This window comes from Cystoisospora suis (genome assembly GCF_002600585.1).
Source record: "Cystoisospora suis strain Wien I chromosome Unknown contig_3722, whole genome shotgun sequence".
Taxonomy (NCBI): Eukaryota; Apicomplexa; class Conoidasida; order Eucoccidiorida; family Sarcocystidae; genus Cystoisospora; species Cystoisospora suis.
In genome coordinates this window covers 1827-16192 of record NW_027156517.1, presented here as the reverse complement: position 1 = coordinate 16192, position 14366 = coordinate 1827, and the positions used below count along the sequence as shown (strand labels likewise).

General features: G+C 48.1%; 2 protein-coding genes across 2 annotated transcripts; both read left to right on the top strand.

The window, feature by feature from the left end:
- The first annotated feature begins 1274 nt into the window (after positions 1-1274).
- CSUI_007159 (methyltransferase domain-containing protein) lies at positions 1275-6862 on the top strand. The gene is made up of 5 exons (XM_068067309.1): positions 1275-3216; positions 3847-4445; positions 4994-5064; positions 5613-5915; positions 6738-6862. The coding sequence occupies exons 1-5, from the start codon at positions 2419-2421 to the stop codon at positions 6839-6841; spliced, it is 1875 nt and encodes a 624-aa protein (XP_067920716.1). The 5' UTR covers positions 1275-2418; the 3' UTR covers positions 6842-6862.
- A 2549-nt stretch (positions 6863-9411) lies between these two features.
- On the top strand, positions 9412-14366 carry CSUI_007158 (uncharacterized protein; the record flags this gene model as incomplete). Its single annotated transcript, XM_068067308.1, has 1 exon — positions 9412-14366. A coding segment is annotated over exon 1 (2544 nt), but the record flags the coding sequence as incomplete, so codon positions are not given.

Here is a 14366-nt window from a genome sequence, read left to right as displayed (position 1 = left end):
GATATTGCGGCATCCCTTATAATAGCAGTTGGCGATGGTTCGAGGCTGGATGAAAGCATGCCTGTGATCCCGATTCAGATACAGTGGTGTACTCTATGGGCTCTCCTCGTCTCGTGAGCGACTGCGTAACGCCTGGGGCGCCCTTCGCGCGAGGTGTCGTGCCGTGGTACGGGGCGGTGGTGCGTGCCGATGAGGGCTCTGGCGTAGTGAGTGGTGTATTGCCCGGCGTTTCCGTCGTGCGTTGTCGTGTGAGTGGACCGCCGGCCAGAAGGCCAGTGCGTCTCTAGTGTAGTCGGGCGTGTGACTCGTCGCCACCAGACGAACAGAGATAAACTTGTGGAGTTTGTGTCTCGGCCGTTATAGATTACACGTTTCACCAATCCAGTCGTGTGTAAGGAGCGGCATGTAGAATAGTATCTATTGGATCAGGCTGTAGCTTTCGTCTTCCATGCCTTGTAACGTTCAGCTCACCAAGAGAGTATCTCCTTGCAGAGCAGGCTGTACCCCCCGTGATCTAACTGGTGCCGCACAAGGACCGGGAGTGGTGTAACTCTGCAACCCAAAACAATTTCAGCTTCTCCCACAAGACTGCTTCGCTGATCTTTGGGTTAAATGAGAGTGGGTGGTACTTGGGGGGCTCGGCAGGAGAGACGTGCTCAGACCCCCGCGTCAGAAAAGACGTGACATCCTCTAGTAAAGAGTTTTGCCTGTGATTGGTCGGACACCCATACCACCACTGCCGAACACGAGGAAAAAGAGTGGAAATTTGTAGATGAAGCGAATCACATGAAGCTTCTCATCTGTCCGCTCGAGTACAAATATAAAGAGTAGTGAGCGTGTTGAATGGAGCAAGCTTTAGAGTGCTCACGCGAGAACCTTTCTTGGTTTCACTACGGACCGCAATGAAAACGGCAGCCTTTTGTTGCATCGAGACGCGACACGGCCAAGGGGTCGTGTCGGGGCTACCGGCGTCCTCAGCAACATCGTAAGTATGTCAGTGCGGTGTTTCCGAGTGGAAGTGAAGGCTGACTAAATCTAAGCTCGTCTTCTAAGGAGTCGCCTCGTTTCTCCAGCAGTGGCGTCCGAAAGAGAGGTACTTAGTGAGGAGAACCCGCGAAGATCGAAGCATGAGGTAATTCGGGGGGAGTGTGAAGAAGCGCGCATGATCGATCAGCGGAGGGGGTAGCGGCAAACATCTCTCTCCATTAGACTTTTCCGGAAGCTGTCGCGAAGAAAAGACCTCGCCGCGTTTCTCGGGCAAAAACTCAGTTGCATGTCAGTGATTGGCGGTGCCATAGATATCGTAAGTATGGGCGATCGGTCTGTTAGAATTGTGATGTTCCTAGACGCTTCTCTATTTACTAGACTTTTTACAGTTATCGTATGAATTCAGAAAACTTGTTTGTGTATGGCGTGAAGATGTCTGTCTGCCGCTCCAAGTGTTCAAGAAGCCGTGTGTTCTTTCGAGTTATTGGGTTTCTTCACTAGGCGGTTGAAAGACAACCTCTGGTCAGTGGAAGTGCTGAGCTTCAGGCTTGTTGTGCGTACGATAGATTGTGTAGATGAGCTTAAGCATCAGGTAGTACCCCGCTCCTTTCTTCGCGTTTAGCAAGCGGCGAACCGTGTGAATTCCTCGGCACCATCGCCTTCGGTGATGATCAGTCCCCGTCACGTGTACACAGCAGAAACTTCATCGTTTCATCTTTCAGAACAACGCAGGACCCACTCATTCACTCTCTGTCGCAGGACGTCTCGTGTGTCAGAGTGCAGAAGATTTGAAAGTGTTGCCTTGAAGTCAACTGAATTCACTCTTGAGTATCGGCTGTATCTCCTCGCTGGAACTTTTTAACTACTAGAATCTACGGGTTTTCACTTGTGAGATTCCTAAAGTTGTGCTTTGCACTCGACGCCTACGCGTCGTTATCGGAATCTTCCCGACTACGCATACCGTCTCCCCTGAACGATTGTTTTTGATAGAAAAAGCGGGCAGGGTAGAGGGCGATCCTCCCTGCATGCCTCGGTTTTCCCTTCCAGACGTCAGGGCAGGGCACACACAAAGAGGGCAAGCGATCTTCAGGCCGTGTCCGGCTTCCACCTGCAATCCCTGTTGCGATATTTCGCTTGACGATCTTTTCTTCGAACTGGGGGGTTGGCATCAGCACGTGCTCTGGTATGCTATGTGCGGACGTGCTTGGACAGAATCTCAACTTGGGATCAGCTTCTAAACTGGTTTCTCTATTGCCTTGGGTTCAGCACGTTTTCAGCAAGCAGCGAATCGTTTGTAAGCCATTTCGCAGAGCTGAATTATCGTCACACTATCTTTGCCGGGCTTTTCTGTCCGTTCTTTAGTCTGTCCGTCTCAAGGGTTCTCTTTGGGCTACTATCCTGTAGCTTCGGGAAGAAATTGCTTGGATTCTTATGATGGAGAGCCCGAGACAGCATGCTGATTTTTTGGGGGAGGATTTCAGTCAGAACATGGAGGAAACTCCGTCGTTGTTAGTTCACACCCATCGGGTGTTACCTGGTACAAGTCCTGCAGCTGAGAGCTTCAAGTCGGCTGCTAGTGATTCCCCGATTGTGGTTGCGTCGTATCTTTCTCCCCGGTTTCTTGAGCACGCCAACACGGAAAAGGAGCCGTCCCCTCAGCGTCCTTTAATGTCTCTTGCAGCTGGTATAGTGAAAGATCATGTCTCTACGACTTTGTCAAAAGCGGCGACGGTCGGATCTGATGCTGCCTCACCATCTTCAAAAGAAGAGGATTTAAGCGAAGGAGTCAACGTATCAGTATCCTTCCCTTCCAGGCCAAGAGAGCGCCCAGCTGCTTTGCCAGGGAAGGATAGGAAAAAGAATAAAAATAACGGTACCGCAGTCTCTCTGTCAGGAGGAGATATGCGACCCACCTTAAAGAGACTATCGACAATCGAGGAAGAAGATGGGCTTGACTCTGGTTCCGACAAACATGAGTGTACAGCGGATGAGCGAAATTATCGCACAGACAAAGACTGCCGCGTTCCCGAGACAGGGACCGCCAAGCTTCGGCAAAAACAACGGGGAGACGGCGGCAAGAAGTCTTCAAACTCTGAGTTACCTATGCTTAAGAGTCAGCAAGAGAATTCGGCGGTCAGGGAGAGCTTTCGCTTTTACTGGCAATGTGCCCTGGAAAATTTCGGTGTGACGAATATGGGCATGATGCTGAAAGCAGATGCTTGTGAACAGGTACGGGGTAGCAAAGGGACTGACTGTCTCACACGTTCTTACACATAGTTGTCCGCCTTGCCGCCTGCATCTCTCGCGGTGATCTATGTCTTTCCCTGGAAAAAGAAGGATTCTTTCGGTAGAAACACCCGTCAAAGTAACTACGCTTCTGCTTTCAGCGTAGTTAATTTGACGGGTGTGTCCGCTTTCATTACTTCCCCGGCAAAACCAAACTCTGTCGATGATAGCGTACACGGCTAGTATGGCTGTAATCGTTTCACACGTACGACGCCGTGTCTAGATGGACATGGCGAGAGGATCTTAGGCTGGAATGCCTACCTACTTGTGTCGGTGTTCCTCTACGGTGCCAGTGAAGAAGGGTACCAAACACGATGGTTAGAACTGTTTCCTTTTGCGTTCTGAGTCTCTTTTTCCTTCAAAACGCGTACAGAAAGACAGCGTAGAGAACAGGAGTCCACAATACAAATTTTACAGATAACTGGTGTCGTCTTGCCACGCCCGCTCCCGCACCCCTCCGATATAGCGATACTTTCCTTATGGCGGTGAGCTAGCACCCCATTCTTCATGAGAACCAACTGGAAGAGTGGCTTGCTTTTTCCCGAGTGCTTCTTTTCTTCTTTTGCTGCGCAGGGCTTTGCATCCAAGGATGCTCAAGGTGTTGTAGATCTTATTCTACAGCACTGTGTCCCGTGTCTCTTGGACGACTCCCGGGGTGTCACTGTAACGAATGATAGCTCGTCGGAGGCAGCTTGTTCTGTCAATAAAGAGTGCACCGTAGCAGCCACACCGTCCGAGACACTTCAGAAGAAACAAATTCAGACGATTCTCCCCCGAGACAACCTCGATTCATCGGGGGGCCGTTTCAACGAAGGCAGCTTAGGCTTAGCAACCAACTCGTATCTGGTTAACAAGAATTCAGCTTGTCGATTGAGAAAGAACAGTAATGACCTATCAGACATCATGCAATTCCAACTTTCATCCACCCCGCGGCCACCGGTACAAATCGCCTTTGTTATTCCGCTGAAGAACGATAGACTGACAACGGAGACGTGTGAATATCAGACAAGCAACAATGTTGTTCCCCGTTTTCAGTCCATTTTAGAACTTGGTGCTGGCATAGGACGTCTCACAAGTATGCTTCAGAAAGTTGGCCGTCAGATTGTCGCTGTAGATTTCGTTGAAGATTACGTTACGGAAAACAAGAAAGCCAATGGAGACCCATGCAAACGGTGAGTGAATACCAGACAGGTCAGGTGTATCTTTACGTCTTGCCATTCATATATTTCTTAGACTTCTGGAAAACAATTGGGAATGAGGGCGGGAGTATCTGATGAGAAAGACAAGGATTTCTCATCTAATTACTATCGCTTTTCTCCTTCACCTTCTTTTTTGAAAGGTAGTGAAGGATAGAAATTCCCTTCCTATAAACTCTCTTCCTATAGTGACTGACACATCCCCTGAATCCGGGGAGTTGAATCCGGACCTTTGATTAGAGTTGATTCTTTAGGAATCCCCGCCACTTCAAGTGTTGCAGATTTAGTTCCTAGTCATTCGTGACACTTTTGGAAGGCCATACTTTGCTTTCGATTACAAAGGAGGAGATGGGAACCCGCCATTACCTTCTCTCCTATGAAGAACGCTGTGACCCACATAGGGACAACGAGAGAATAACAAGAATCACCTATCACCTTTTCTACATTTTGTCTTGGAACCGTTTTTCTAGACATCGGAATTTCTTTCTTTGTGCTTTGTTTTCTCTTTTTCCTGATGCCGTCAGACCCCTCGACATCTTCGTGGTTGCCGACGCCACGACGGTCACCTTCCCTGTGTGTAGTGCTGAAGGCTTGAGTAAGGTCGCACTCCTTGTGAGCTAGCAGCAGATCACTTCGAAGAATCACTCTCATGTATCGTAACCGTCAGGAAAGAGACTCTTCATACCGGACAGAAAAGTCTGTTTTCCGCGAGGATGGCAACCGGTCAGGAATTGAGGGCAGCCCAAGTTGCAAGCAAAGTCGAAACCAGACAAGAGTTATAGACCAGACAGCTAATCAAATGAACTATTTATTCATTCTGACACAGGAGGGATGGAAATAGGTCTTATGAGGCGATTGTTCAGACCCTCGGACTGTGAAGTCTCTTTTCATTTGCATGCAAAGATCCTCGTGACATCACGCCAGCCTTGCATGGATCTCACAGCTGGTCATTTTGCTTTGCTCCTATGCTGATAATCCAAGCTACACAGGTATCTGTTCTACCTTCCTTCATTCATACCGCATTCATAGGAAGCTTGTCAGTACGTCCATACATCCAGAAAACACCGGCATCGGCAACACAACTCCCCTCGTTCTCGCAGGAGAGATGTTTCTAATGTTCTGCAATCCGTTCTCTGTGCGCAGCAAGTCCCCGGTCGTTTGATCTTCTCGTGATCAACTGGCTGTTGATGTATCTGACTGACGAGGAAGTGATGGGGCTCTTACGGAAGCTTCTTTCTGTTTGGTCTCGAAGAGGGAGCTTCCTTTTCATTCGTGAGAGCTGTACGGAGCCTTCAGACAAAGGATCCCAGAATCGTAGCTGGGCAGTCAATGGCAACCCAACTTTATACAGAAAACCGGAGCAATACACTACATGGATCCATGATGTTGCTCATGAGTGTGGTAAGGAAGACCTACGGACGGTTAACATTCGACAAGAGAAGGTCGGTCGGCTATATATCGTTGAGTAGATGACTAGGAGCTCAACTGACAAACAAACCGTAGCCATTCAAGGTTGGCTTATATGGAGGTCATCCTTCTCCTTCTTCCGTGAAAACGGGATGCAACGGTCCTTTCAGAGATAGAACAGAATCCGCCTAACACAAGGAACCTCTCCGTGTAGTATGTCTCTAGCAAGGCCAGTGTCAGTGGGCCGATGTGTATATGCATCTCTCTATGTATGTCGGTATATATTGCACCCATATACATGCATATGTTTTCTGATGAAGGGTGACCATGTTCCGATGGACTCAGAAGGGCGGTCGTAGTAACATTCCCGTCCCACACGTTGTTCGCATGAAGTGTATCATGCAGGCGTCTATACAGCAAGTGTTAGGCCGACAGAAAATGTGGGAGCCTGATTTTCTGTTTCTAAAAAGAGTAGACAAGGAATGCGGAAGACCAAGCACCACCCCACCTGAAATCTAACAGTGAATCTCACGACACCGTATTCTCGTGTCGTCGTAACCTCGCACATGCTTTCCATGAGAAGCTCGAAGCCGGAGAAGGAGTTTTGTTCAGCAGAATCACCACTAAACCGATAGAATGTACTCGTGGGCTGACGATCTGGTTGACTATAGCTTCTGCATGCTGCCTGAAAGTCTTTTTCTTTTGAACACATTTATATCTGTTAGTCCGGTCACGGTGGTTTCCTCTACACACCTGGCGTATCCGGCGGTACACAAGATTTGAAGAGGATGGTGTACAGAAGTGAGAATCTCATAGCCATTGAGCAACTTGGTTGTGAGCTCTTTTCTTTTCTTTCTTTAGGAGTTCAAATCAAAGTTCTCGTTTCTGCTGAGCCAATGACACTGTATCAGCGCGAACATGGAACAGATAGCCAAAGGTGCTGGCTTGTACGTATCATGAACTGAAGAAATCAAGAGATGGAGGGGAGCCCAGCTTAGCGCAGTTCCTTCCTTGCCTCTCCACTGGACTTCCGACGCGGGGACTCCTCCATGAGGCAGCCCTTGTCATGACAACAGCTAAAAGAGAAGAAGGGGAAGAAGGTCTAGGCGTTGATGTGGGTGGGTGGAGTATGAGGTTTCCTAAGGTCTACACGTATGGCTGGGGGTTTCTACGATGAGGTAAGAACGTCGCCCCTCATATAAGGCCTTTTGCTGGATTACCTGCCCCGTGCATGGATGATACTCGCCTAGTCTGACCGCTTCTGGGGGTGGAACTATCATCTACCTTTGTATCTTCTATCCTCTGAGAGTTGTACGACCAAGCTGAAAAAGAATGCTGCGACAACTCTCCAGCAGAGAGGCAGTATCCCAAACATGGATTCTGCTGGTACTCCTATTTGAAGAGAGAGCAATGATGATGTGGCTGGGATTCACATGGAAAAACTCATTCCCATGGAAAACCCAATGTAGTTAGATGACGTGTATCTGCAGTGATGTTAGACAAAGATTTTTTACGTGTGTACGCATGTATGAAGTATCATAGAACGAAAGGTAAGAACAGCTCAATAGAGAGGGGGAAGAGATTTCCAGTTGTTTTTCTCCCGAAAACAACGATCGCCTTGGATTGTGACGTTTCAATGAGAGACCCAATGGACTACTTGGCAGGATGAGAAGTGTTCCTTCTTTGTCAAGTTGAACTAATAAGTTCTGTCTAAATGGACCCGCCCCGTTTCATCCTTGCAACGATGGCCATGAAGAAACAAAAAAACAGCTCAAGACCCCGACCCAACACCCACTGACACGTGCAACACCACAGAAGTGATTTTGATCGGCACCTCCCTTAGTGCTAATCTCTACGAGCGCGCCAGGAGTATTAGCTCGACACCTGTCTCTGGTGGGAATGGCCATATCAACCTCATTTTAGAGGACGGATATATCTTCACAATTCAGTTCAGACAGGGGAAGGTTATCGGTGTGTAACGGTAGCTACATTTGACCCCGGAAAGTGTGATACTCCCCGTTCCCAATCATGGTGTGAGGCCTCTCCTAAAGAAGGTCGAAGCCGGGAAAAGGAGTCTTGTTCAGCAGGACTACCGCTAAACCGACTTGATGTACTCGTGGGCTGACAGTCTGGGTTGACTATAGCTTCAAGCATGTCGCCTGGAGCTCTTTTTCCTATTAACGGTGAAGCTGAAATGCTGAAGAGAGAAAGCCTCGTTCCTGCGGGGTGTCTCCGAGTCAAAGCAAATGATCGGGATTTGCGGAAAAACCTCGGGAACAGAAGGAGGCGACCCCATTCATGAGTCCCAGCAGTGCACAGAACCAGGATCTTTGAAGGTAAATTTCTTCTCTTCTTCCGGGAATGACTTTCCGCCCATAAAGCAACCGGAAGTACAAAGACATAAACTGTGAGTAGAGGAGTGCCACAACCTATTTATTGACAGGTCGACAGCATGGAGGGCTGCAAGAGGGCATCCGCCTATGATGAGACCCGCACAGGTTCGCGGGGGTTTCTCACTAGCCACGAATCAAAGCAGAACTAAAATAGACTCAACTGTCTGCGTTTTACATGACGCGCTACGTGTGCTTGTATCACAACTCCTGTAGAGAAGGCCGACATTTCTTCAAGCAACCTAGTACAAAGGGAGCAACGAAGTCGCGATTGGTGTCGTTAGCGCTATCAAGTCGTTGCCGCAGGCTTTCCAGAGCAAAAGGAGTTCTACGCACAAAGCAAGGAAGCCCTTGCCCCTGCAGATCACTACCGAAAAATCACGTAATACGCGCTTTGCTTCTCAGGAGTTCCATCGGGAAAGACTGGAACGAGAGATTAAGAACATCATCTCTTTGTCTAGCTGCGGGAGTGAAAAAGAGACACGAATGCGCACGGACAGGACACATCGGACTGTCCGAAAAAATGCTACGAGCCTTTACGGAGCGGAATGCCTGCTATCTTACACGATAGCCACATTCCTTGCTTTGACTTTGCTCGAGAACGCAACAGCTGCGAGTACCGCTGTCATCATTGTCTCAAAAAGGAAAGAGCGAAATTCTACTGAGCAATTAAGTTTACTTGACAACTAGCAATCGCCGAGGTATTTAAGAAGCACACAGGAGGTCATCGTGAACCCCCCCTCACCAAGCTGGCCTCTCTGCGGCCCGCTGTGACTGTCCGTCAACTGGAGTGGCCGGCGACAAAACCAAGGAAGCTGAAGATTTGACAGGAACATGGCTAGCGCGGACTTGAGTTCGAAGAAGAATCATCACAGACTGATTCGACCTGAGTGTTACTATAGTCTAAAAAAAAAAGCCCAGACCTGCATTCTGAGGGTCTGGGGTTTGGAAAAATTCATTGAAGAGAGCCAAACGATGCGATGATCAGATGCTAAACGTCGATGCGGGCGCGGCGCCCGCTCTCTCTCTGCTCTCATGCGCGCGCGCGCGGTGTCTGTACACTCCACCGAGGCTGCTCCTGCTGTTTCCGTAAAAGACGAACGGAGGTTAGCTGCTTGGTAAGAAGGTGGTGGTTGCAGTGGATTTGTTGGAGTTGCGAAGGTGTCTGGGGCTGAAAAAGCCTTGTTTTTTCTTTCCGGAAGGAGGAAAGAAGAGAGGAAAAAGAAGACGAGGCCGTCCGGCTACTCTCTTGCCGAGCTTTTCTTCGGAAGAGACGTGAAAGGAAAAGATGGACGGACCCCTGGGTGGGTTCATCGCTGTCTGTTATTGTCAACCAATCGCAGTCCCGTTTGTTGATACGAAGTATGACACGAGGAGTTCGAGAAAGCGGCGGTGACCCGTGCAACCTTTCGATTGGGGTGAGCGACAGAGAGAGAGACCTCTGCAAGTACAAGCAGATGGAACTCCATGCTCCAAGAAAAAGACTGGTTTTGCTTCTTTTTCTTCTTTGCATGTCTTTTGTCGCATTCTGACGGATCTCTTCAAGTCATCACAGCCATTCGGCACGGAAGAAGAGAGTAAAATCGCTGGAAGGTTCTACGACGGCGGCATATCCTTTGGAAGGCGGCGGTCTGCTGACATCGCTCGGATGCTAATCCTTTCTTTCTTTCCTTCTTTCTTTCTCTTTCCGTCAAAGACGAAATTATCTCATCTTTTTTCTTGTTTCTCCCTTCTCTCTGGTCTCTTTTGTCATCTCCCTTTCGTCTCCATCCAAGCTCTTCTTCCGTCGTCTTTCTCTTACCTCGATAGCGAGGTTGCTGTTGTGGTTGTGGTTCCTCTTCTTTTCAGCTGTCTCCCTCGTTTCTACGGGTATTAATCGACTCATCTCGCTTATCATTCTTCTCTACTCTGTCTTCGCCGGCCTTTCACTTGATTTCTTTGTTGCTTGGGTGTGGGGAATTTTTTCCGAAATGCTTTCCTCGCGGTGCCTTTCCATTCGGCCTGGCGTGCGACGATTCGCTTCTTTCTTTTCGAGTCGTCTCATCACCTTGTCTTCCCTCCATCCTTCCTGTTGTCGCGCGTCCCACTCACCGCGTGTTCTGCTTCTGTCTCTCTTCATTCCTATTTTCTTTCTCTCCCCCCGTCCTGCAAACCTTTGTTTGTCTGAGGTGACGATAGATAGAGAACGACTTCATCCGGAAGCATGATCCAGACACCCTTTCATCCGAAGGGCCAGGCAGTTCGATTCAAGAAAAGATCACGCCGTCGTCTCTCCTTTTCTTTTTCTTCTCGAGTTTGCTGCTGTTGTTTGTGTCGTTCACAGATCGCATGCATATACGTCACTTCAGTTTCTATCTCTCCCGTTTGCGTGTTGATCTATCTCAATCTTCTTCTTTTTCTCCCTTTTTCCATCTGTATGATTCTGGTAATGCTGTGATATGGTTGTCACCCGTCTTATTCTTCCTCGCCGCTCTTCTCAAAACTTTTTACTTCTGTCCTCTGTAGAGATGGATAGATCGAGGAGGAGAAAGAAACAAAGCTAAAGGGATGGTGTCCCTTTTTTTCTCGCTCTTCTCCTGTACTCCCCGCTATTCTCCACGTCGGTCTCTCTATCTTTTGTCGAAGAGAAGAGGGATGCTTCTCCTGTGTTTTATAGATAGGAAGGAAGGGCATTTCTTCAGCTCTTAGTGAAGGTTTCTTTTCTCCTTCTTTGGTTGTCTCTTCGCTTTATGTTCTTCTCATGAAGACACGCGATGAAGCCCCTTCATCTGAGGTGTACATACGGAGGCTCTTGACTCAGTGACGAGGAGACGTATCTTCTTTCTTCGAAAGCTTTATATCCGTCTCTTCTGTCTACTCATCTTCTTCATCCAATATACCAAAACAGGATTGTGTCCTTATATATATCTCCCCTTCTTCTACGTTTCTTCTTTCTTGCGTGGAGAAGAGATTCTCATCTTTCATGCTTTCTCTGATTGAATCAAGTCTAGACCACGCGAAGAATGACCGTAGAAAACCGTTCGTTCGTGGGGAAGGGGTTTGTCTTTTGCATGCCTTTTCTTTTGAGTGGTCTTTTGAGAGTCCAGGTAGATAGCTGTTTCAGATATCCGCAGTCATTGTAGGTAGACATCATGATATTCAAGGGGTGTGGACAGTTGCATTCTTTCATACATCAAAGGTGTCTTGTCCGTCTCTACTAGCTAAGTGGTGTGTCGGGCTCGAGTTGAGGATCTTTCGTCTCTGTAAAGCAAGAGAGATGACTACAGGGATCGATGTCTTGGTGAAAAGGAGGTTTCTGGATGGGAGAGGCAGGTCGGCCGGAAAAGAGGAGAGAACATTGGCAAGAAGAAGATCGCTCATCTCTTTCTCTCTATAGACACACAGAAGGCGAATCTTTTCAAAATTGTTATCTCTCTCTTCATATCTGTATAGATCTATGTATGAAAGAGATTCTTACTGGTCTTCTTCGATCTTTTCTCTCCCTTTTCCTATGTCTCTCTTCAAGCCACATGGTGTCTATTGGATCCATCCGTAGTAGAGAAGTCTGTCTATTATTATGAAGGGGGATTTCTCTTCGAGGACAACACCTCCTCCCATCTCCCTCGATACCTCCCCCCCAACGACTTTTCTCACTGGAGATCCATCTCTCTCTCCTTACAGACATTTTGACGCAGCAACCACACCGCACGATAGAAGAAGAGAGATTACCATCGTCACTTCGTCATGTACAGAAGAGAAAAATCTCCTTCCGTCTCGCCTGCCTGAGGAGCTGTTCAATTGCAATTCGTCTTCTTCTTCTTCGTCTTCTTCTCTTCCCTCTTCTTCTTTTTTATCTCGTCCCCATGATCTTGAGAATCGTCCACATGAAGCAGGTATTCTATCAGAAGGAAGGACGTCTTCTTCATATCAGGAACACCTCGGGCAAGTAACACAGGGATCCTCTCTTCATGCAGGTGTTTTACCATCCTCTTGTGTAGGCGAGAGGAAACAAGAGACTCCCAACTCTTTATCAGCTTCTTCCATATCGATTTCCTCGCCATCACGGTCATCTTTTCTTCCCTCATTTCTTCTCTCTCCTTCTTCTCCATCTGAACTTGTCTCAGCATCAGGACTTGTCCCAGCATCTTCTTCTTCATCTTCGTTCTCCATTGAGAGGAAGAACGCCAAGAAGTTTTCTTCCTCCTCGTCCTCCTCCTCCTCATCTTGTTCTCCCCCTTCTTCTCCCCCCTTTCGCCGTCGATGCTGTAGTGTATGGAAGTCTCCTCAGCCTCCCCTATCACTCACTGCAGCATCAGGAGAAGTAGGTAAGGCTGCAGCGGCTCTCTCTTCGTCGTCTTTTACGGCGACGACGTCTCCCGTCTCTCTCGATCTAGATAGGAGAGTTGTCCTTCCGAAAGCGATTGGATGTCTTCATAAGAAGCCTCATTTCTTACCACAGGGGGGAGCGCATTTGGTTAGGTCTCTTTCTCAAAGCCATCCACAGTCTTCTCCTCCTCCTCCATCTCTTCCTCCTCATTTCGAAGAAGACCCGATCCCAAGAGGTGCTTCTTCTTTTTCTTCTTCTTCTGTCCCTGGCCTCTCATCGTTCTTTTTCCCTTCTCCGTCATCATCTCCTTTGCCTTCTCGTTCTTCGGGGAGTTCTCTGGTGTGTGGGAGAGGCGAGGGAGAAGCTTCAAAGGAAGAACGAGAGAATGAAAGAGCCGCCTCGAAGAAGAAGAATCGAGGCGTGAAGAAGCAGAGAGGGAGTCATAGCAGCAGTGTAGGTAGCAGTTGTAGTAGGAGGGGAGATCAAGAGGAACGGATTCTTAAGGAAGAGAGAGAAGTGGAAGAAGGAAGAAGAACAAGAGAAGATAAGGTTGACGGGGGAACAAAGGAAGGTCTAGACAATGATGAAGATAAGAATGAAGAGCCTCTCAAAAGTAAGGAGGGATCATCTTCTTCTTCTTGTTCTTTGACTACAGGTATATCCTTCTTCTCGTCATCTTCATTTCCTTCTTCTTCTTCTCGCTTGGGTCGGCTTCTTCTTCCTCATCCAAGTCGTCGCCGGCCATTCAATTCTTCTTCGATTTCTCTGCCTCATCGTCTTCCTAAGAATAAGAGAAGCCGCACCCCTCTCTCCCTTGGCTCTTCTTCCTCTTCTTCATCTCCATCTCCGAAAGCAAGTCATTTCTTTTCTTCATCTTCTCCTCCTTTTCCTCTCCTACCACCACCTCTTAACGAACCTTCATCATCCTCTTCTTCTTCGTCTTCTTCTTCTTCTTCCACTCTTCTTCTCTCATCTCCGATTGATTTATCTTCAACCATTCCCACCTCTTCTTCTTCTCCTCCCTCTGACTCCTCTCCTCCTAAAGTTACTTTTCCTTGGATACCTAATCCCTTTCTTTTCACTTCTTCTCTCATACAGCCTACTGCTGCTTCTGCTGCTCCTGTTACGGAATCTTCTTTGTCAGCGAGTGAAAGAGAAGAGCATCATCCGAGAGAAAAAGAGGGGAAAGCAAACGAAGCAAAGGAGGAGAAGGAAGGAGAGAAGCTCATCATTGACTCTTCTTCTTCTTCTCATACAGACAACTCTTCGTTTTTATGTCCTTTTTCTCAGTCTGTCTCAAGGGGAAAAGTTGTATCTTATTCAGATTCTCTCTCGGCAACGACCTCAGTTACATCTTGCACATCATCCTCCTCATCATCGTCTTCTTTCAACCACCCGTCATCTTTTTCTCTGTCTTTCTCATCTAGATCTCCTTGTGGGGGGGTTCTTCTTCCTCGTCTTTGCTCTCCTCGTTCTTTCCGCCTCAGCAAGATGGGGTGTAGGTGCTCGAGTCTGCAAGTGAGAGAGCCAGGGACCGGCCCTAATAGTCAGCGGATCATGAAGAGAAGAACGAAGAACGATGAAGATGACGCAGAGACCCCCGGGGGGCAGGGAGATGAGAAGAAGAAGAATCTCATTGTAGCGGGGGCCCTCCATCCTTCTTCTTCTGCATCTTCTCTGGGTGAAGTCGGTATGAGTTCGAAGAAGGCAATTCACGAAGAGAAGGATCATAATAGTCGTAGTAGTCTGGCGAATGATGCATGCAAGGAAGAGAAAGGAGATCTTGGGGAGGTC

Excerpts from the sequence above, each read along its gene's own strand:
- CSUI_007159 (XM_068067309.1), top strand. The coding sequence starts at position 2,419 with ATGATGGAGAGCCCGAGACAGCATGCTGATTTTTTGGGGGAGGATTTC. Across the intron at positions 5,065-5,612 it reads GTGTAGTGCTGAAGGCTTGA|CAAGTCCCCGGTCGTTTGAT; the intron begins GTAAGGTCGCAC and ends CTCTGTGCGCAG. Across the intron at positions 5,916-6,737 it reads CATTCGACAAGAGAAGGTCG|GAGTTCAAATCAAAGTTCTC; the intron begins GTCGGCTATATA and ends TTCTTTCTTTAG.